Genomic DNA, 23,215 nt, shown 5'->3' on the forward strand with positions numbered 1-23,215 from the left:
CGATTTTAGCCTTTTATTTTTCAGATCACATCACAACTTGAAGAAGCACATCAATTGCACACTTACATTTGAATGTTTTTTTTTATACAAAAATAATATTTACACTCGAGCATGAGATGAAATACAAAATAAATAAAACACTTAATTCATCCGTTCGTTCATCATTCGGAGTTAATCCTTCAGCCTGAATCCTGTCAGTCTGAGCAGAGGACTCCTCATCTGTGAGGTTTTCTCTTCTGGCAAACCGGGCCCTCGAGGGCCTCAGGGGCCCCTCAGTCTTTTGTGTAAACATGCATTGACTCAGTAAAACAGCAGCGTCACTTCTCAGTCACGTCGACACCGACGGTCCCTTCACCAGCAGGAATACGAGAACAGCGGGTACTGGCTCCACTCGGCCACGTTGCCATGGTGATAGCCGTGGTGCACGGCCTGCGCGGTGTAGTCAGCGGTCAGGTGGTGAGGGGGTGGATACTGGGTCGGACCGGGGTTGCTCCACTGGCCCAGAGGCTGCTCAGCGTTGTAGGGGCTGTAGATGTGGTGGCCGATGACTCCCGGTTTCCCAGCCTGCGCCACGGTCATGTTGAGAACCCCGGGGTAGTCCTGGGGGCCCGGCAGGTGCTGGGGGCCACACGGCGAAGGGCCGGCGACTTCGTGGGGCTTGGATGAGTCGTGATCGGGCACGGTGGCGATGTCGGGGACCCTGGACTCGAAGCTGCCGCGCTCTGAGCCGCCGTTGCTGCTGCTGACGCTGGAGGAGGGTGAGGGAGCCTTCCCGTACTCATGGAACCTGGGGGGGGGGGGGGAAGGAACAGTGGTTTGTCAAGCAATACTGTCAGACCTGGCTCTAACACACAGTGTGTTTCCATCTTTAAGACGATACAGAGCATAAAATCAGTCTAAACACATGTAGCAGGCCTGAATTTCACTGCTTTTTTGTTGCAGATGTGTTAATCCTAATCCTTATCTGTGTGCCAGCTTCTTCTGGGATTTCTGAGTCCGACTGGAGGTGCACATGCAGTGGTAGCTCAGCATCAACACTGTTAAGTCATTTCGGCAGATCGTACCTGTACAGTTGATAAGAAGCGGGAGCAGGAACGAGCTGCTCTGCGTTGTACAGATCTCTGGCCTCGGCCCCGGCGGGAGACTCCGTCCTCGCCCGGTGCTCCCTCTCCGCTGTCCACGGCGAGTAGCGCTCCTCTTTGATGTCGTCCACCTCTTTCTTTTTGGGCAGCTCGGCTTCGTCTCCGTCGTAGCCCTCGTATGACGAGTGGAGGAAATCTGACACAAAAAAAACACCAGGTCGTCAAAACGAGTACGGGGAAAAATAAAGATGCATTCAAGGCACACGGGAAGGTGGAGACGAGTTTGTACCTTGTGGATTTTCCTCCTCGGAGTCCCTCGTGTCGGACATCTTCTGCCGCTTCTCCAGGCAGGACGGGCTCTTGTTGGGACGCCTGAAGCAGAAGAAGAAGGACTTCATAAGAACACTACAACATATTTAACACTTCAATCCACTACATGAGTACGACTGGTGCGACACATACCTTTTCTTATTGGTACCCTCCTCTCGAAAACCTTTAGCAAACGGGTTGTGATCAATCTTCAGTTTAGTGATCTGTGAACGAGAGGAAAACGTTCAGTTAATGTCTCACTCGTGTGTGACGCGAGGTCCCACCTGCAGCGTGGACCGGGTTTAAGCTGACCTTGGTGTTCTGGTAGGCGGTGACGGCCGTGAAGGACGTCTCGGGGAAGGTGAAGGTCTGGAAGACGCTCCAGCGGACGCTGAACAGGTCGTCGGCCTGGACGATGTGGAAGCGCGGGTGGTACCGGTGCATGGAGTGCAAGATGATCTGCACAGAGGAAGAAGAACATGTCAGGGGCCGGTTTTACGGACACTTTGGGCCCCGGAGGATCCCTGAAACTGAGCGGTGATGACAGAAAACAGTGAGCGTTATTTACATGGCCGTGCTGGTCCAGTGTGTTGTTGGTGAGCTTGAGCTTGAGGAAGGAGACGGACTGCTTCATCCAGTGGCTCCCCGGTGCTGGAGAGTCGGGGTGGAGGTAGGTCCTGCAGGGAGGCTGGGGCTCCGCTTTTCCTGCCACCTCCCATTTCTCTTTATTCCACTGTAGGGGGAAAGAGCACACACACAGTCAGCGAGACTGTCGGGAGAGGAAGGTGATTTACAGACTCCTTCATTCCCACAGTGTGTGTGAGCGTGAGTGACGGCTGGCAGGTACCACCCACAGAGATAGGGGCAACGACACTGGGCTCCCAGCAGGGGATAGAAAAACAGGAAGAGATAGCAGCCTTTGATGTACAGTGTCAGGGGGTGGGGGGGTGGAGGGTGCTAAACACGGGGATGTCTTGTCTGAGCAGAGCGGTGACCACTGTGAGATATCTATAACACTAAAATGGATAAGTGAAAGAGCTGCCGTGTTGTCTTACCTTGTACCTGAACCCGTCCTCTGGCACCATATCCACCAGCAGGATGTACTTGGCGCAGGGAATAAGGCCGGTGAGATTCACTTTACAGTGTGGAAACATCCTCCTACACAACACCAATGACGAAGACAGGATGAGCAAATGCAGACATAGAGGAAAACAAACATTTAGCATTTAATATTTGCGTTTTTGGTAGTTTTTTTCCCCCTCCTACCTTCCAGGTTTAGTGATGATCATCTCGGTCCCAATCTCATGAAAGGTCCTCCAGAGTTCAGGGTCCTCCAGAGTCATCCTGATGTTACCCTGGAGATAAGCATCAGGCCCGGCAGCCATGGAGGACGGCGGAGGAGGGCAGTTGAAATTGGGCTTCAAGTCTAGAGGATAAAAAGTGGCAGAACTCGGGATTAAGAGACGCGCGGTAGATAAAAGTGATAAAGACTAAACCGAAAGTCTGCTCATCACTCACCTATGAGGGACTGCATTGTTCAGGTTCAGCACAGGAAATGTTCACAGAGATTCAGAGGCAGTAAAAATCCATGTATCGGTGAAATCCAAAGTACTTCTTCAACTCTCTTCTCCCGTTTGTCAAACAAAATAAAGGAAAATCAGAAATCCAGCAGCAGATCAGGGAGTCGCAGGGTCACAAAGGGCTTGTTGCTACAACATGTCAGAGGTCTTGAGTCCTGCAGGGTCACAGTGACCATGACTTTTAAGGGGAGACCTGGAGTGGGTGGGATCAAGAGAACCATTCCCAGGCTTTGAAGTGACACAATCCTGAGTCAATGTCCCACTGTGATTGGAGGGCAGCGGAAATCAAAGAGACTTAACAGAGCATTGATACCATCCCCACAGGAAGGGCTGCGGAGGAAATGCTTCTTTATTAACTGCTAAGAGACTTTAAAACAAATACGGAGCGAGCTCTCTGCTGCGGAGCGGCTCCACGGTCTGTGTAAATATCATTCGCACAGATATAACTCACATGTGAGAAGGCTATTTAGTGTGTTTGTGCAACGTGATAAACCCCTTTGACACGGCAGTGGAATAAACCACAGTTTTATCTCAAAAATGAGTCAATACAAGTATTTAAATATCATTCCTGCCATATTTTAATCTTTATAGGTATAAAAAAAAGGTCTTATTTTACTGCCTCACTCTCAGCTCTGTCTGTCAGAGGCATGACGTGGTGGGTGGGAGACGCTGTGTAAACCCATAATGGCGCGATGATAACGTGAACTTCTTCTGCAGGTAACTTTTACCTGGGGGGCGTCTTCTGACGCCTGCAGGAGTGCAGGCAGGGGAGGGCGGGGGGGTTGTGTATTGGGTTGTCTAGACAGGCCCCTGCTCTGATAGATAATCTCATTAAGCTAGTTTCCCTTCAAGGAGCTGGTTTCTGCATGCAGAGAAAGCCCCGTGTATAGGCAGGCAATTAACAGCCAGTTAGCACCACGGGTCCAAGTCAGCCGTGAATGGGGGACAGGAGGAGTCGCGGCATAAAGACAAACCCGGGGCCGTCCTCACACACGTCCAGCCACAAATCCACCAAACTGTAACACTGAAGCATCCTCAAGGGATTTCAAGTACTGAAAATAATAATAATAATATAATAAGTTGAGGGTAACTCTTGTAATGTGAATTAAAAAAAAAAAAAGCAGTGAAACAATCATTCATGTGTGTATATATTCACCTAAATGTGTCATTTATGACGCGGCCAAAAGCTTGAATTTGAACCCTATAAACAATGTCATATTTAAGTTTAAATGCTGCTCTGATAATTGTTTTTTAGGAATTATTGTGGACAGAATCGTCGTAAGAATAATAAAGCTACTTTATAAAGGATATTTGCACCACAGTTTGTAGAAAATGAATTGTTCTATTTGAAATAGATAAACACAGGTTTCTAGTTCAATGAATACATATTTTCTTGCTGTCAGTTGCATATTGTGATGCTCTGTTGTTTATTGTGTATTAATAAAACATTTTTTTACAGTGTATATCAGACACAATCCTCCCTCGTCTTATTTACTGCAGGCAAAACAAATGCTAAACACGGAGCATTAGCATTGAGAGAGAGAAAAAGTTTCCACTGACATGATAATTTGAACTGAGGTGATTTTTCCACATCTCATTTAACTTTTCTTTCTTTCTTTCTCGGCAGCACGACAACACTCCCACTTCCACCTGACGTTGCTTTGTCGCCGCCTGTGCATGCATACAGTCGGCTCTCTGTGTGACTGTATGCATGCACGACAGACCCAAAACCAAAGTGGGGCAGTTTTGCTGCAGAGGAACTCTGCACTCTGTGGAATCAGCAGTTAAATGTACATAAAGAGACGTTTACTGCACTGCAAAACAAAAACAAAAACAAAAGCCACTCCCGTGAAAATATTGACTCGGCCTCTTTGAGGCTCTTGTTCTGGGTCGATGTGAAATAAAAAGGGGAATAACGCCCGTTGCTTTAATGATGCACTTTAAGAACGCACTCACGCACACGTTAACTGCCCCCACACCCCGTCCGGCTCTAATGTGTTGCTGCCACAAACATTGGCCTTGAGGAGGTTTTATATTCCACCTTATGTGAAACCAGTTGTTGAGGAGGAGTTATTCACCACAGGTCGAGTGGGGTTCTCCTCACCAGCTCCCCTCCCCACACACACACGTTTCACGAGAGCAGAGGGAGACAATGGGGACTCTGACGATGAATTCTCTCTGCAGCTCTGAGCAGCAGAAAAGTGCAGCGTCAGTGTCAGAGCTGAGGTGTATATTTCAGCAGCAGCCGCGTCAATCCCATTATGCACCGGCTCTAAAGGTGACAGGGGTGACTGGTAAAAGGCCTCGGGTTCATGGCCTGAGGGCAAAAAGTCAGGGATGAGAGAGGGGAGAGCGAAGCCAGCCTGAGGTTTAATTCATAGACTTTATATGAAAATGATCCTTTATTAAGTGTAGAAAGTAGTCTGGAAGTAGCAGTTATAACATCACCACCTTTTTCTTCTCACTTGAGTTACAACATCTGAACATTTTCCTGAGGAATATTTAACTTTGTATTATTATAATAGTGGTAGTATTTTTTTTCTAAATATTGTGCTTCCCAACCTCAGTTTCCCCTGAGTTGAGAAATATCTTCCTTCTTTTCTTTGCTACGTGCCCACCAGTGACACTTGGTCCTGTTAGCGTAACTGTTAGCAAAGATGGCAGACACTGTTTACATTCTGGTTATGAGGTCCCGTCCCCCTACGAGTGTGGCCTGCAAGACTGTGTTGGTTTAATTCATAGACCTTATATGAAAATGATTCTTATTAAGTGTAGAAAGTAGTCTGGAAGTAGCAGTTAACCCCACCAAGGGGTGAAAATTAGCTTATTTTTCTTCTCACTTGAGTTATAACATGTGAACATTTTCCTGAGGCATTAAAATAATACTTTGCTTTGTATGACTATAATGGAGGTAGTATTTATTTTGAAATATTGTGCTTACCAAGCTCAGTTTCCCCTGAGTTGAGAAATATCTTCCTTCTTTTCTTTGCTACATGCCCACCAATTGGTCCTGTTAGCATACGTGTTAGCAAAGATGGCGGACACTGCTTACATTAATTAGCTTCCTTTTCTTCTCACTTGAGTTATAACATCTGAACATTTTCATGAGGAATTTAAAGGAATACTTCAAAAATGGTGCTTCCCAACCTCAGGTTCCCCTGAGTTGAGAAATATCTAACTTCTTTTCTTTGCTACGTGCCCACCAGTGACAACTGGTGCTAATTTAGCTGTTAGCAAAAATGGCAGACACTGTTTACATTCTGGGAATGAGGAATTCTACAAAGTGCGGAATTAGTGTTGCAGTTTCAAGCCTTGGACCAAGTGTCACTGGTGGGCACGTAGCAAAAAAAGAATGAAGATATTTCTCGAGGTTGGGAAGCACAATTATTGAAAAATACTACCCCTGTTCTAGTAATACAAAGCTCAATGCAAGTCGGTGAAGTATTCCTTTAATGGTCTTACTAGTTTCAGGTCATCTTCAGTAGAACATAATGTAAACTTTGTAAAATGATGCTCCCATTTAGAGGAAAATAAATAAAATGCACACTGTAGAAAGACGGCAGCCTCTGTAAAGCAGGGCCCAGTAAGAAAACTTCATTATCTTTATGTTTTCAAGTGTCTATTCTACACTTGTACAAACACAGAGTTACACGCTGGACCTTTAAGATCCACGATCTACCACTGACTCTCTCCTCCTGACCACCGTCAGCAGAGATGTTCCTCCTCTCAGGTGTCAGTCTTTGGCCATTTGCTTTAACTGCACAGCTCCTTGTGCTCGACAGTTAACAGCTGCCAATATACAGCCAGGGCCCAGGGATCAGACGGCTCTGCAGCGGCCCAATAAAGAGCCCCCGGAGTGGGCTGACGAGAAATCTCACACCTTTCGCTCACATTAGCCATGCAGCATGCTCTTTTGATGCTTAATTGGCCACTTTGAGGGGTTTGTGGAGAGATAGCAGCCCCACGGCTGCAAACAACATGAAGTCACAGGGGGATTTAACTAAATCACGTGGCAGGGGAAACATGCCTCAACCTGACATGGAAAAATTCATCACATAAATAACACAAGGGTGCACAAGCAGTGACGACTTTAACAATAAACAAAAACCAAACAAGGGGAGGTTTAATATCTTCTACTGCAGAGTGGCCGTGATCTCACACGCAGAGAGGAGGGGCCGGGTGAGCTCACATTTGGCCCACATAAGAAAACAAACCTCACATCTAGCTTGCCCGGCAAAGGGGGCAAACGACAACTTCACAGCACTTCATAAGAAGCTCCTGGAAGTTGCTAATGAAGACTAATGACTTCCCTCGTGTCGGAGACTTCACACCAGTGTGTACGAGCCCTTTGACCGCAGAGTCTGCGGTCAGCGGGGTGGTCCTGGAGTCCAGAGCTCCAGCAGGAGCCTGGTGACTCGACACAGAGACTTTTAACTCTGATTTACATCCAGTAATAAGACAATGTTTTTTGTCTTATTTTGTCTTATTTAAGAGTTGATGAGTTATTGTATTTTAATTGCACTCAAAAACACATTAATTGCTTCAAGTTCATAATGTGCTTAATTATCAGTTTTGAATCACACACTTTTCCATGCAAAGATGGTAGAAATAGTAGTTCTCGTAACCTGTCATCCTTCCTCCTTATTACATCACAATATCACCTTTAACTTGACTGCTGTTACTGTATATTCTAGTCATCTAATTATCCACTTCCATTTTAAATGCAAACAGAGGTTTCCAAAAATAAATAAATAAAAAGAATACACATTTATTCCCGTCGTCTGGATTAAGGTGAGATTTTTCCGACTGAAATCTGATTCATGAGCCATGAAACTGGCAGTAAATCATCAGCAGAGAATCATTAAGTTCTTTTCTTTTTTTTAATACAGTGATATAAAACAGTTTGTAGTGTCTGCTCATGCATTACATTGACTTTTCCTGAAACACTGTACAGGTAACAAGTGAGTGTGCTTCCATTTTTTTTTTTACAAATAATCCAGGCCGGGGAGGGGGAGGCTGCAAACATACAACCACGATTTGCACATTTTCTGGTAAATAAATGGGAATTTCTGGCATCCGTGTGAATACATGTGTTCCGAGGACTTAACGTAAAAATAATTCACATCCGTTACCGTTTTTCCGAGAAAGCCCAGAGATGACAAACGCCGTCATATCTGATGTTTTCAGATTCACACAGAGGAAATGTGTGGTTTTGGTTTGACATCTATAATAACGCGCTCAGTCCAAACGTAGAGAACAGTTCCCTTAAAGCAGTCCGGGCCAAGTTAAACATGGTTACATTCACTGAAGCAAAGAGAAACAAAAACCCAACAACGCCAAAAACTGTTCTCTTTTAAATCAAGGGTGACGCTTTATGGGTTTTTTTTTTGTTTTTTTTTGTTCAAAAATCTTTCTATTTGTAGAAAACAACCTGTAAAAAGCATTCTTGTGCCTTCCTCTGAGTTAAGATAGATTCACCAAAGTGGTTTTGAATGGAAAGGCATGTTATTTGTAGAAGAGACTTTGGCCCAGCATGCATCTCATTTCCACCCAAGTCAGGAAAGATCACGTAAAGTGTCTGTTAACGGCGAGTCGTTTCCTGAGTTGACTGGAATCAAACGTGGCCCCGACCGTTACCCTCTCACACATGCGCACGCTCCAATACTCAAACCCCCATTTACAGCCAAACCTTGTGGAAAGATATTTGGATCGTGACATGTACAAAGGCTAATTTGAAAGAACGTCCGTATCAGTGCTGGTGTCCGGGACGACGTCCGTCCTGGTTAAGAACTGTTGCACTCGGCTACTCGAAAAGATTCAGAGAGGACAAATATTATTACAAGAAATACAGTCGGTACAAAAATAGCACACAATTAAGTGCCAACATAAAAATCCCAAATATTAAGTGTAAACATTTCCAATCTGCTACAGGTCGTGTGGCCGTGCACAGCCCACATAGAAATATATCATTCTATTCATTAATTCAGTACAATTAATGTTTTGTAAATAAAAATCTCATGCGGGGGGGGGGGAGGGGAGGCAGCTCAGTCCAGACTGAGGCACCTCACGTGGGTGAGATTTGAAGGATTTAGCTGCAGCTTTGAGAACCAACACGCATAAAGAGGGCAAGTGTGTGTGTGTGTGTGTGAGCGCGTCGGATCCAGCGTACGGTCGAGCCGGCGCGTCACATGACATGCTGCGGGACTGGAGTCATGCACACCGTCAGCCACACGCAAACATGACAGCCACATGACGACGACAACACTGCTTTTTTATTTCAGTCTCACGTGAGGATACAAAAAGCACAGAGAGCCGCGGGGACACGTGCCACTCCAGGTCTGCTGAGGAGTCTGATGGAGCCAGGGCCAGGTCCTGGAGCGAGTTCAGTTCAGTTCAGTTCAGTTCAGATGTCCATGTAATCGTCCTCCTCGTCCGACTCGCTCTCCAGAGACGACTCCTGGCTGGACGTCTCCTGCACCTCCAGTGCCGGCTGACTTAGAGTGTCTTTTTTGACCGTGGCTGCCGACTGAGATGAGAGGATGACGTTCTGTAAAAGGAGCAGACAGCAGGGGTCACTGTTGAGACTCTACGGCGTGTATACTGTATGCTTATTTACACACACGCACATCCATCCTCAGTCATCCAAGTCATATGTTCACACATGGTATCATGGTGGTTGCGTCTAGATCTAGGCGTTCCCTCGCCCTTTAATTCAATACACACTGATGTCACGACTGCAAGTACAAAATTATCGTTTTAATGAATCTGAATGTACAAGTTTGTGTGTGTTTGTGTGTGTGTGTGTGTGAGTCCACACAAGTGACAGAGAAAAAAGAGCCGAGACAAGCACAAGTGAATCAGGCTACACTGAAACATTAAGTACTCGAGCTGAAACAATGAATCGATGACTAAATACTATTTTGATAATCGATTAGAAGCTTTTTTTGTGATTAAAACAAGATTTCCGATTGTTTAAGCTTCTTAAACGTGAGTACTCTCTTCATTTCTTTGCTCTGGATAACAAAGAATTCATTAAAAGTGAATCATTTTCGTTTGTGGACAAAACAAGACATTTGACAACATCATCAACTTAGCACAAGACAAGCCGCACGTGACGGGGACCGCTCGGCGGAAAGGTCGCCGCCACTCCCGGGCAAACCGACGACGTACCTTCAGTCTTTGTTTGGTTTCCTCTGAGATGCTGCCTTTGGGGGAGAGGAGCGTGGGTGTCGGGGGTGTTACTGTGATTTCTGGCGGGAACTTGGTGACGGTGGAGGGGATGAAAAGCTTTGGCATGGTGGGCGGGACGCGCGAGCGGATTCGGCTGGGGTCTGGAAGCTTTGATTGATCACTCGTCGAGTACTGCTGCTGGTCTGTGGAGGCGAAACCAGAGGGCATTTTTTTATTTATTTCCTATTTTTTTAAAATGATTGACACATGCATATGAAGTGTCACGCTTGCTATTCAAAAAGGTGCAGACCTGGACAAGGCTGTGCGGTGCTACATGTGGCAGTTTCCTCCTGGAACCAGCCTGCTGCTGCTGCTGAGTCCTGCCCCTGGGATACAGTGGTCAGTTTCATCTGCTGACAGAGGTGGGACTCCTGATGTCGGTACGAGAGTCCCTCTGGGAGCTCCTCCCGCTCATCTGTCGGCCAAAAAAAACACAAACCCCAAAAACAATATATGTTAATTAAACTTCCTCATCCGCACAGATTACGACAGATTACTATGTCATTTTTGGTATAAATGCCAATTAGCTGACTCCATCAGATTAGACTTTTTTAATCTATTATTTAATGACTGAACAGTAAATGACTAAAAGTTCATCATCAGGTCAGACAGTAAAAATTCAAACAAAAATACATTTATACTGTCCTCCCATTACGGTTGCCTTGGAAACTGTTACATAACACACACACACACACACACACACACACACACACACAAAACCCAGGTATCTGCATAAACCAAACCAAAAAAGGTGTGTATTCTGCATCTGCGTCTGTTTACATGACAAAAAAAAAGGGTTGCAGTTGGTCACATGACTTTGAGTGGGTGCAGCAGCGGAACACATCTGTTTTACACAAGTGTTATTATGACTTAATGTTGCCCGGTAACACCTGTGCTCCCTCTGCGACGGTTTTATGCTGCGACACAGATTTATTTACTAGAACGGTGAAGACGCAGGAGGTGCGAGTCGGCGCGTCTGTTGTGTTGCGGGTAATTCATTAAAAAAAAAAAAGGGGTTGCACTTTAGTGTTTCACTCACAAAACTATTAATTGTGTTTATCCTAAGATTAAAAATGACAGCAGCCTCATACAGACAAACATAATCTAAAGTCTATTTCTCCAAAATCAAAAAAATCAAGACACAATCTTGTTACTTGATACACATAAACAAGTGGCAGGATAAACTGATCAGGAGGTACATGAGCAGGCTGGAGGACAGCGCTGTTACCATGGCGATGACTAAAAACCATCCTCCGCCTCCGGAGCATAAATTGACATCGTTGGTATAACCCCGGATTAAATAGCTTTTAAACAAACATTTGAGTAAAATCCTCCATTTAAAAAAATAAATAAATATCAAAGTCAAGTTTTCAAACAAGATCACCGGCGATATCGATGAAATAAACTGCAGCTAATGTTTGAGACGCAAGTAAAAACAGGGACGACTGAATCTGAATGAAGCCAAATCGATCGCTCCACTTACTGAGCACTTACTCCAGCTCAGAGAAAACACATGAAAACAGCCTACACAACAACAACAGGGCTGACTCCACTGTTGTTTACCACCCACTAATTGCCTCATAGAGAAAGAATATCAAAAGCATATAAACACCAGGAAATCAAGAGGAAGACACTGGATTTCAGATATTAAACAAAACTAATAATGCAGGAAAAACACTGATATCTAACTCTCTTTTTAAGGGAAAACCCAAAACACAATTCACAACCAGGGCAGAGGCTGTTGTTATGCAACAAGCCTGGTCTGCAGGCGCCCCCTGCTGTTCACTAGGATCTTCTCAAAGCTCCACCTCAGCAACAGCACAGCAGTTTCATGTAAGGCAGAGGATGCCGGTGACTGTACCTGTGTGTGGTAGGAAGGCCATGGCGGCGGCGGCGGCGTGGCCCGCCGCTCGCCTGTGTTGCTGCTGATCGTGGAAGCTCGAGGCCTGAGGCCGGGACATCTTGCTCAGGGGCTCGTACACCACTCGGGCCTGGCCGTCCTGGGCGGACGACGGGTGGCTGAGCACGGAGTGGCTGAGCAGGACGGGCGTCGGCAGGGACGCGGGGAAGAAGAGGTCTCGGTGCTCCTTGGCGTACTTTGGAGTGGTCGGGGCATCGCCTGCAGACTGTTGGAAACAGAGGGAGAGCGGGTTCAGGTTCAAGCGACCTTAGAGATCCACTGTTTTTAAAACAACATACATTAGCGATATCAGTCTCGGCTGTTTCGAAAAGCACTGATGTCCCTTTTTAAAGAGGTGTGATGTCGCTCAGAGGCGAGTCGTGACAGGGTGCTGGCGAGAGGCTCGGCTCGACGCCGCACTCATCTTCCTGGATGTTGGTTTGAGGACCACTTATGGACACAAGAGCGGCACAAACAACCCGTGACAACAGCCGCCCTGCTCCCACGGCCGCTGTCATGGCAACACAGAGGAATGTACCTGCCCTGCTTTTTCAGTGTTAAATCAAAGTCTCCAGCCAGAGCAAATCAAATGTCATGTATTTGCTTTTTATGAATTTAGCAGCTCGACACTATTTTCTGTTTTTAAGAAAGAGAGGAGCACATGGAGTGTCTGTGGGTTAAATGTTTAGAGGCTGGAAGCATTTGTTTTGGTCTGCAGTGATGGTACCAGTGCTCCACCTAGTGGCAGTGAATGTTTTTCCATACATGAACAGTATGGAAAACATATATATGAACAAGGCTGGAGAAATAAATGATTTAATATTTCAGTAAAATGCTTTTACAGCTGTGTTTCTCAGTCCTGGTCCTCGGGACCCACTTGCCCTGCATGTGTCCAAATGAGTGGGTCGTTATCAGGCTTCTGCAGACCGTTTGAATCAGGTGTGTGGATTGAAAAGATCATTGAGAAGGAACAGAAATAAATAATAAAAAAAAAAGGGTTGCACTCATGTTAACTCTGCTTTGTTTATAAATGAAAACAAGTGTTTTCAGCATGTGAAATATGATTATTTTCTGGTTTGTTTGCTGCATATAACATTAAAAGTCCTTCATCCCCACTGCTGTTCGGATATTTAACTCCTCGTCGTAAATGTCCACTCACTTTCCTACTTACCTGATACTTACTCTATACTGTGTAATTTAATTTTTAAATGTTTTATTTTTTGTAATTTTCTTACTATATTGTATTTTATTTTATTCTATCTATTTTATTTTATTTTAGACACAATACAGTAAAGATTATTGCCCCACGATCAAAAAACAAGACATAATTGTCTCCCTCAATGATTTAGTTTAACAAGAATAAAAGGTGCTGGTGACACAAATGGACAGAGAATAATTTTTTCTTCTTGTCGTGTTGCACTCACACACACACACACACACACACACACACACTAGAAGTCAAATTGTGTCTCTGAATCAGAGCAGAGTATGATCCCTGTGGGATTCACACAGCAGAGGCAAAAACAAACAAGGAGTCGCCTCCAAAACCTAGATCATAGCATCGACGGACTGCGGTGGCAGCGCGGATGACGATTCATATCATTCGACAGGAAACAGAACCACGCGCATGACGACAAACTCTGAGAAAACCGCAGTGAGTGAGCTGCTGGCAGCCAGACTCGGGTCAAGATCTTCTTTGCAATCATCGAGATTGGGCTTTAAATCTGATTAGAGCAGTTGTGAAATGTTCGGTCGTCTTTTCAACACAACTGAAGGCTTGGCCAGCTCAACGTTTTTTAATTAAATTGCACAGCCGAAAAGAAGACAAACAGAGAGAGCAATTCTGTTAAGCATACGTCTTTCATATTCTTTGATGAGCAAATCCTTAGAAACCAATTCACCCAAGTGGAAACCGGCGGGTTGCCCTCTGTAAAGTTTCACCATAACGATAAAAACTATTATTTTCAGAACTGATTAATCTGTCGATTATTTTCTGATTTAATTCATTGATTGTTTAGTCCAGAAAATGTTGATAAAAAGCTAAATTATTCAGCTTTAATGACTTTTTTTTTGTTATATGGCGCAAAGAAGCTAGAAAATATTCACATTTAAAAGCTGAAAAGTCACTAAAACAAACACTCAACTCTCTAGTGGCAACATTTTGGACCAAACATTAACAACTAACGACATCTAAGTGAAAACAGTGATGTGAAGTATTAGTTAGCGATGATCCAGTACTGGTCAAAAATCCTATATATATATATATATATATATATATATATATATATATATATATACACACACACACACACATATATACACATATATATATATACACATACGTATATATATGTGTATATATATATATATATACATATATACATATATACACACATATATACACATGATTTTTATTTACATTTTTACAGTACAGCGATGTGTGTGTGTGTGTATATATATATATATATATATATGTATGTATATATATATATATATATGTATGTATGTATGTATGTATGTACACACACACACACACATCGCTGTACTGTAAAAATGTAAATAAAAATCAGCAACATTTTAGCTGAGTCATGTTGTGGGAATACGGTAGAATAATATGTTACATACATGGAGAATTGGGTCTTCGAAATGGTTTGAAATGGCACAAACGTGTTCTTAACAGCTTAATAGTTGGGAAAAAAAAGTCTAAAATGACTGTACTGAACTGATAGCAGGTTTGTGACATCGGTATACTACACGAAAAAGTGGTCTTGTGCCATCTGTACTCTCAATGACAGAGTAAGAAACCAAAGTGGTATTAAACTTGTGAAAAACAAGTACTAACTGCTCAAAATCAACTCTGTTTTTTTGTTATTACAGATGGCACAAACGTGTTCGACGTGGTGGCAAAACCCCGGTTGCACTTTAGCACGACAGAAACCCAGGCTGTACCTCTGCTCTGTACTCGCCCACTGTCGACAGGAAGTGGCTACAAACTCCCCCGCCCGTCCTTCAAAGGATAAGTGCTCCAAGATACTGGAGGAATATATTAACTGAAATTAAAACACAGAGTGACACTGAAGGATTTTAATGAAGGACCACTATCATGTCCCCCAGAGTCAAGCCAAAGAGAGTCAACAACATAATACACACACTCACTCCTGGGCAGTAACAATAAGGACAATAAGGGAAATGAGCCTGAATATTAAAGGAACATGAGAATCGGCTAAAACGTGTACAGTCCACTATCTCACCTACACACAAGTGCAACTAATCTCAAACCCCAACATGAGCGGGTGACACTATAATTACACATAAACAGAGGTTCAATTAGACTGCAGAGCGCGCTCGCACAAAGAGGTTTCCCTGTGTGCCTAGTCTGCACCATTATCTCCACGTCGTGGGTTTATGCACCAAACTTTGACAATGAAATGAAAAGAATCATACGGAAAATAAAACCATACGATAAGTGAGAAAGAAGAAACCGATCTTTTTAGCCCACAGCTATTTCTCATGAGACGGAGGTTTTGGGGGAACATCACCGTGACAACAGGATGTGGGCAGAGAGACCCTTGATGACTGTGTGTGGGCACGAGGCAGGAGGAAGGGATGTGAGGAAAGGGGAGTCACGGAGAGGATGAGCAATTCATGTTTCAATAACAAATATGGGAGCTAAAGACGGAGCATTAGCTTTACACATTTGCTGTAATTGGACAAACACTGATCAATGGTCTAATACACAATATTGTATAAATTCTGTTGTTCTAAGAAAATGCGCACTCACACACACACACACCAATGCTCATTTAAAGCGGATGACAAGTTAGGAAAGTAGCAAGTGAGGCTAAAGGGACAACAGGGACCCTTGTGGGCTATATTTAGTCCTGGCAGACTGGAGTAGGACAGACCAGAATAAGTCTGGGAATTACTGAGTTACTCATCAGTTTGGCATATTTTTACAACAGATGCCGCATGGCACGTCCATATTTAAACCAAACCGGCTATTATGAGCTCCACGAAAGGCAAGTTAGCATTTACATCATTTTGACGGGCAGATGAGTGACGTGTAAACCAGGACAACTCGGGCAGATCATATCGTCTTGGCTGGAGGTCACTGTGGTGCCAAGGTGGTTGCAGTGCCTATTTGTCCACATAAGACAGGGTCCTGGGTATGACACTAAACTGCATCCAGGTACAGTGGGGAGGTCATGCATGGGATCAGTGCACAGGTGACTGTAACTACTGAGTTGGGTTACTAGGTTTTGGAACCTTAAAGTCTCCAACGGCAATTGTCTTGCAACTGGTGGAGGAGAGCCAGGCGGGCTGGCGTAGTTTAAGGCGGACCTCGACTGTAATCAAGTCTTCCGGGAGCTCGCTGCAAGCACCCCAACCACAACCAGCACGCCTCCATCCCCAATGGTGCCGCTGGAGAAGGCGGGTGAAGTGCGGGTGGTCTCGGGCTCGCAACCTGCGATCCACCGTAAACAAACTCTCGCAAAGGCTATTCGTGCCGGAACCTACGAGCCTCAACTTTCTTAACTGAGGCCCAGAGGATCTGATATGGAACTACTGCTCGGACAGTAGCGACTGCCTAGACGTAAGACAGTGTTTATCAAGTCATGGATATACTGTATGTGTACAATATCGAGAACAGCGATCTTTAGTGCTTAAAAAAGTTACTGCAATCCCAATTCAAACGTGGTTGTGTGGTTACCAACGTTTCCGGGAACACAGAAAAATGACATTTACGGAAAAGCAGACATACACATGCAAAACTCTGTACAACCGTCTATTTTATTAATTTCAATAGGTGGAAACTGAAAGCATCTGCTGCAGGCAGCACTGGAGAATTGTCACATGATGATATGATATACTAAATATCCACCAACAACGTGTGTCAGACAGAAGAGATTTCTATTTTGCTTCCCTGTCCGGAGAAAAAATGATCCAAACCAACATCTACTGTATCTTCTACCTCCTCCTTACTTTGTTGTTTATGACAGACTTGATAAAGGCCGGCATTTCTGACTTTATTTCTGGAGCTTGCCGCGTTGAAGTAGCTCTGCGGCCAAGCTGCCAACCCTCGCTGCGTAACGGTGAGGTTGGTGGTGGGTGGTACACCAAACCAAAACATAAACACAGTTTGCAACAACTGGCAAATGAACACTTATTTTGTGAATATACCAGCTGTACTTTTATCAGTGTAGCCAGTATTTCAATGTATCATTTCCTTAATATCATGGTTATTTTCTGCCTTCATATTATACATCTCTTACATATTGCTGTGAGTATTTAACCCTTGAAAAAAAACGTCCTTATTTGTTCCTAACAGCAGAAAACGCCACCTTGCCAAAAACTGCTGTAAAAATATTATATGTTAATATTTTTTTCCACTTTAAATGAGTCAATCTTTTAAAGCTACTTAAAATATACATATCAAATATTAATAATATTTTCGAAATTTTAACCCTTTAAAGGGGAGTTTGTTTTCACAACTCCACTGTTTTCTTATTGAAAAACAAACAAACAAAGAAATCTACAATAATTTCCATAAAATACATTTCAGGAGAATTTGATAATAATTAGTATTCATCACTGGGATGGGTCAATGATTGGCAGAAAAACTGATTTTGATGCATTGTTATTTTTTTGCAGTATCAGATTAAAAAAACAAAAAACTAAAATGTGATCCTAGCAGCAGAAAATATAAACCTTTCAAAGTAGACTGAAGCTTTGCTGTGAAAACATCATCTCATTCTATAGAGAAATTGAAAGCATTTGTATTTGTGTAAAAAAGGTGACGTGTGATTTTACCTGTCTTTGGGCAGAAGCGGCCAACTGTATCTGGCAGAACTTCACAGCTTGGTCCAGCGCTACATCCTCATCGACCTGAGGGGAGAACATGACAAACAAGGACATAAGATCAGAGCGACATCATTTCACGTGTGTGTTATGCACCTTGGATTTCTGTCCTTGTGTACATATCACGCTCATATCTCCACAGTGACACTGAAATTACAACACATCTTCCGTTTCTATATTAGCCGGCAGGACTTTTCCTCCGAGCTTCTGCCTCCGATCAAAACACCGGTAAATACAGACTCGTTGGGCGAGTTGGGTGTGTGGGAGTTGGTGAGCGTCGCTACAGAACAACATCATACACTGAACAGTGATCTTTTTTTTTTTCACACAGCTGTTGTGCTCCCTTTAGCAGCTTGTTGTATGCAGCCGTTTAGGGATCTGCCTCATTTCTGCTTTCAAATAATGCTCAAAAGGTACAAGGGCTGAGTCAAGCTTCAGTGCTTCAGTGCAGGATGGAGCCCTCTGCTTTCAATTAATTCTGGCTCGCAATAACGTTTCCCTTTCAGGCCACACACATTTTCCACTGATGACTTCTCAATACAGGACCACTATTATAATGAGACTTACATCACCCTTTTATACCACAAAAGAGAATTCACCGGACTGACTGTATCACGCCGTCAGTAACAGACAGTGTTTGGTGACACCCGCGAGCTGTCATCTGAACACATTCTGAGGCTCCGCTCAGGGCTGGAAAATGTAGAGGATGCTGGCACGACACTCTGTAGCTCCACCTCTTTATGGCCCTGACGGAGCAGGCATTTATGTGCTCACTTAAAAAGTTAAACGAATACTTTGATGGCAGCAAATGCTCGGACCATCTGTGTGGACGGGAACGCACGACTTAGCGGCTCTTTTATTTCCCCGACATAATCGTGGAGCTGAAAGAGAAACTCGTCGCCAGGCGAACATAAAGCGAAAATGAAAATAACGCAAGGTACGCATTTACATGATGAATATGAGCAGCAGCAGTGCAATGCAGCAGACCATAAAAACCACAAGGCATCTGCTGTTTGTGCGAGTACGTGCACACTCAGTTTGCACTGGAAAGTGTCCAGGCAGAGAACTGCCTGCAAAACTCCTTTTGGTTATAGGAAACATGTCACGGCTGGTTCTGGTTCCTCTCTCAGGGTGTGTCTCAGAAAACATTTTAAAAGGTCTAACACCTGAACTGCAGTGAACTAGTCCGCCCTCTCTTCTGGTCTGCAGCTCACTGGCAATGACACGGCAGCTTCAGTAGAGCTCGCATTGATCCACAGTTTAATGAGTCTATGTAAAAGTGATGTGTGCTGCTGTGCAGCTCTATTACCAGTGTCTGGAGGTGGTCTATCAACAACTGTGGAGCAAAGAAGCATATCAAACTTTTGATGACAGAGAACATTAGCGTGATAAATGTCACTTATAAGCATTAGTTATACATGTACCTACAGCTGGAACAATTAGTCGATTACTAAATTAATCGACAACAATTTTGATAATCGGTTCGAAGATTTTTTTTTCCGATTGTTAAAGCTTCTTAAATGTGAGTATTTTCTTAATTTCTTTGCTCTGGATAACAAAGAAATCATTCAAAGTGAATCCTTTTGGTTTGTAGACAAAACAGGACATTTGAGAACATCATCATTTCCTGGTTTGACGAAGACCGATCAACATTTTTTAAGGTTTTCTGATATTTCATGGGCCAAACGATTCATCCAGAAAATAATCGACAGATTAATCGATTATCAAAATAATCGTTAGTTGCAGCTCTACAGTGTATGTTTCTAAATCACAATTATGTGATTTCATATTCTCATTTATGAATATGTTCTAGTTTCTTTGCTCCTCTATGATAATAATCCCTTAAAAAAAAAAAAAGGGTAATTTTGAAGGTTTGGGAAACAACAACAGTCATATCGTCACCAGCCTGAGATCAGATCACAAGCAGACAACTCCAAATTTGTCACTTCACACCTGGCATTCTCTAAACAGGTCTCGATCACACAGATGAACCCGGCGTTGTGGTGTTTGCGTCTGTGTGAGCGTTTGGAACGGAGAACAAAGCCAGCATGGGCTGAGCAAATCAATGCGCCGCACATAGCTTTACAGTGAAACGAGATTTTAGCCATTTAAAAAATAAAGGAAAATGTGGCCGTCAGTGTTAATATTGTGGTATTTTGAAACTTGCTATAATTCTCTCTCAGGGTCAATTGTGTAAATGTATAAAGTGATGGAGGCTTCCATTACACCTCTTCACCTATGTATGAAGCCTTTCAGGAAATAGAAAATACCTGCTGTTGCTACATTTAGAGTCAGCAGTTGAAAGACCAAAGTCACAGGCGTAGAGCTTGAATTGGTGACTAAGAAGTCAAAGTACAACCACACTTCATGAGCTGGATTTGCAGCGATGTTTGAAAATGGAACTCGGGGGAAGCCCCCGCTCTATCATGTGTGTTGTGTTACTAATTCAGTTAGAAGAGGGGTTTCCCTAATCGTCAAGCAAGCACACACTCACTCTACCACGCAACAAAAACAGTAGTAAAACGGAAAAAAATGTTAAACCAAAACAACATGACAAGGTCAAAACCTAGCACACGGCTGAACTTAATAGTACGAAAGCATTAAGCGAGGACATAGTTAAATGCAGCGATCCAGTGAGCGCATTCATGGTGTTATTGCAATGTATTTGCCGTCAGTCTGGCGTGAGCATGTTTCAGCCCTGTGTCTGTTTGTAAATCAGCTCTGTCCGACATTACACAAACACTGTACAAGGGAGCTGGCAGGGTAAAGTCTGTTTAGTGTCACGTTCAAGTGACACGTTCACACGTGCAGCTCCTCCTGCTAAAGTCTCAGGGTTGCAGAGAGTCAACAGTCTATGCAGATAATCTATTGTAAAATATACACACGATGTATGACGTATACTATATCGATATAAGTGTGTTATGAACCAATCAATGCCCTGTCTTTTAATGTTTGATGAATGAGTTGATAACACCTACCATGGGAGGTTATTTCTTCTCCAGGGCTAACAGCAAATGATGGATACGCGAACACTCGACTTGATCTGGAGAAGTCTGGGCATTTATTTTGTCCCACTGGCACAGAACATTACACATCGGTGCCTTATTTTATCTCTGCTAATGTTAAATCGGTGCAGTCCCCTTCTCCTTCTCATGCTCCACACATACTGCTTCGGGGCACTCCCTCAGTGCACAGGCTACCACATACACTTGCAGCTGTTCTTCTTAGGACACGGAATGAACTTCTATTTATTTGGACAGCCTAAAGAAAGCCATATACGTAATTAGAACCACACCTCAATTTAAATCTAAGCCATAAACTGAACCAGTTCCTCAGAAAACGTCCTAAAGATGTAACAAATAGACACAAAACATGGCCCTTAAAAGGAGCCACAGCACTTTTACGACACAGGAGTTACAATCACAGACGGTGTATCTCAGGAGAGCCCATCATTCACACCTCGACTCTGCGACTGGCTCAGGAGGTGAACGACCAAAATTGTTTAATTTAATGACCTGCATTGTTTAACCGAACAACACTCTATACAGGTGACAGCCTACCGAGGCCAAATACCTTCTATGGAAAGCAGCTTAAGTTTGTCCAAAAAGTGAATTATTGTTACTTGGCGCATTTTGAAAAGAAGTCACTAAAGCGAGGTGATAATAGAAACTGTTTGAACTGTGAATTCAAGAGCACTTACTACTTGCAACAATAATGAATTATACTTAAAATATGAATCAAATGTTTGCGTGCGTACCTGTTTTATGAGCATATATGTCTCGGACATGATCTTCTCAATGCGTGCCAGGTCGTAGGTCATGACTTTCTGGCCTTGCTGCCACACCCTATAAGCATCAAGCAGTAACGTCTTTCCAGATTCCACATCCTCTAGAAGCTTCCTTTTCCTGTTCGGCCGTCGTATTAAGCCCTGATCAGTCCCACCGGCTGCCAAAGTGACCTTGGGTGCTGAGGCTTGTGGTTGCTGTTGCCTGGAACTGATACTCAGCTCCTCCAAAGACAGCTCTGTTGTCCGGTTGCCGTCAGTCACTCTCTGCTGAGGCTCCACGGCAATCTGGGATGTCCCAGCCTCCATTTTATTGCCCTGCGAATCCATGGCGGCAGAGATCTTCCAGTGTCCAGTGTCCAGCTCCATGGGTTCCTCTGGTGCCGATTTGTGCTCCTCACTTCCAGCCGTCTCCACCTTCACAGGGAAGCTCTCCTGAACCGTACTCCCTTTATCTGTGGATGGTGGTGCAGGGGTGAGTTGTGCCTGTGAGGCATCCCTGGGCACTGTGTCAGTGGCACTAGCTCCCTCTGTGAGCACTGGCTTCTTAGGCAGTCCATGCTTGCCGTCCTCTGAACTGGGCCTGTTGGATGTGTCTGTTGTGGTCATCTCCCCCATGGAGGGTACAGGCGCTTTGGGAAGCTGCTCAGATACCTGAAAGAGAACAGAACATGTCACAACATGAAGAGGGTGCGAGGCATACATTGAAAACACTGTGCAGCTTTCAGTGCGTGCACAATGAGTTGTGTTTTCTCACCCCAGTGAGACTGTTCAGATTGTCCTCCAGGACGCTAACAGTTAGGAAAAATGCTCTCTTCGCCAAAACCTGGCGATCAACATCCCGTAAATACTTCCTTCATAGGAGAGAGAGAGAGAGGAGAGAGGAGAAATGTCATGGAAGAAAAAACAAAACATTAAACATAACAGAAACTGAAACCACACAAGGTTGGTCCTTACTTTCCCTGGTCAGGGGTTCTCTGCAGCATCAAAGAGACTTTCAGCAGAGTATCGTGGTCCTTCAGCTGAGACAGCACCTCCAGCAAGAGGACAATGGATCGGTTCATATGAGACGCAAAACTTCCCGGGCGATCAATCTCATCTACTGGGATACGCCAGATTCCCTGGAGAGGAGAAAGGAAAAAAAACAAGGATATAAGTGATAAACTTCTTTTTCTTTTCAAATGACTGCTAATGGGACACGGCTCAGACACTTTAGATCGTCACAAACCAGATTTCAAAACATGGTTCAGTGAGAAAAGTAAGAAAATGTTGATGAGGAGCCATCTACATGTAACTGATCTCCTATTTGCCTGGACATTAATCAGCCAACAGGCTACTTTGTGAATCTGTGAAAGATTTAGTTTTCATAACTGGTCTTTGCTGTTCCACCAGATGTTCAAAGGCTGGAGTGTATGACACAGAAACAATTAACTGGGAGACGTGGAAAAACTGACATGACAGAAAGTAGAGG

General features: G+C 44.0%; 2 protein-coding genes across 7 annotated transcripts in view; both read right to left on the reverse strand.

Moving 5' to 3' along the window:
- On the reverse strand, positions 1 to 3,135 carry tbx16 (T-box transcription factor 16). The gene is made up of 9 exons (XM_058635269.1): positions 2,910 to 3,135; positions 2,658 to 2,817; positions 2,447 to 2,549; positions 1,960 to 2,124; positions 1,704 to 1,850; positions 1,545 to 1,615; positions 1,372 to 1,454; positions 1,065 to 1,278; positions 1 to 787 (listed from the first exon to the last, which is right to left on the reverse strand). Exons 1-9 carry the CDS (start codon positions 2,923 to 2,925, stop codon positions 352 to 354), a joined length of 1,395 nt encoding a protein of 464 aa, XP_058491252.1. The 5' UTR covers positions 2,926 to 3,135; the 3' UTR covers positions 1 to 351.
- Positions 3,136 to 7,832: 4,697 nt separating this feature from the next.
- Positions 7,833 to 23,215, reverse strand: part of cabin1 (calcineurin binding protein 1) — a 42,826-nt gene continuing 27,443 nt past the window's right edge. For all 6 annotated transcript variants that reach the window (XM_058635850.1, XM_058635854.1, XM_058635853.1 and 3 more), the window contains 8 exons: positions 22,702 to 22,865; positions 22,502 to 22,598; positions 21,718 to 22,398; positions 17,913 to 17,987; positions 12,063 to 12,327; positions 10,452 to 10,616; positions 10,142 to 10,344; positions 7,833 to 9,518 (listed from right to left, as the gene is read on the reverse strand). In XM_058635850.1, coding sequence (XP_058491833.1) covers positions 9,375 to 9,518; positions 10,142 to 10,344; positions 10,452 to 10,616; positions 12,063 to 12,327; positions 17,913 to 17,987; positions 21,718 to 22,398; positions 22,502 to 22,598; positions 22,702 to 22,865 — 1,794 coding nt within the window. In that variant the 3' untranslated portion in view covers positions 7,833 to 9,374. The remainder of the gene's footprint in view (positions 9,519 to 10,141; positions 10,345 to 10,451; positions 10,617 to 12,062; positions 12,328 to 17,912; positions 17,988 to 21,717; positions 22,399 to 22,501; positions 22,599 to 22,701; positions 22,866 to 23,215) is intronic.

This window comes from Solea solea, chromosome 8, assembly GCF_958295425.1.
Source record: "Solea solea chromosome 8, fSolSol10.1, whole genome shotgun sequence".
In the NCBI taxonomy this organism is placed as follows: Eukaryota; Metazoa; Chordata; class Actinopteri; order Pleuronectiformes; family Soleidae; genus Solea; species Solea solea.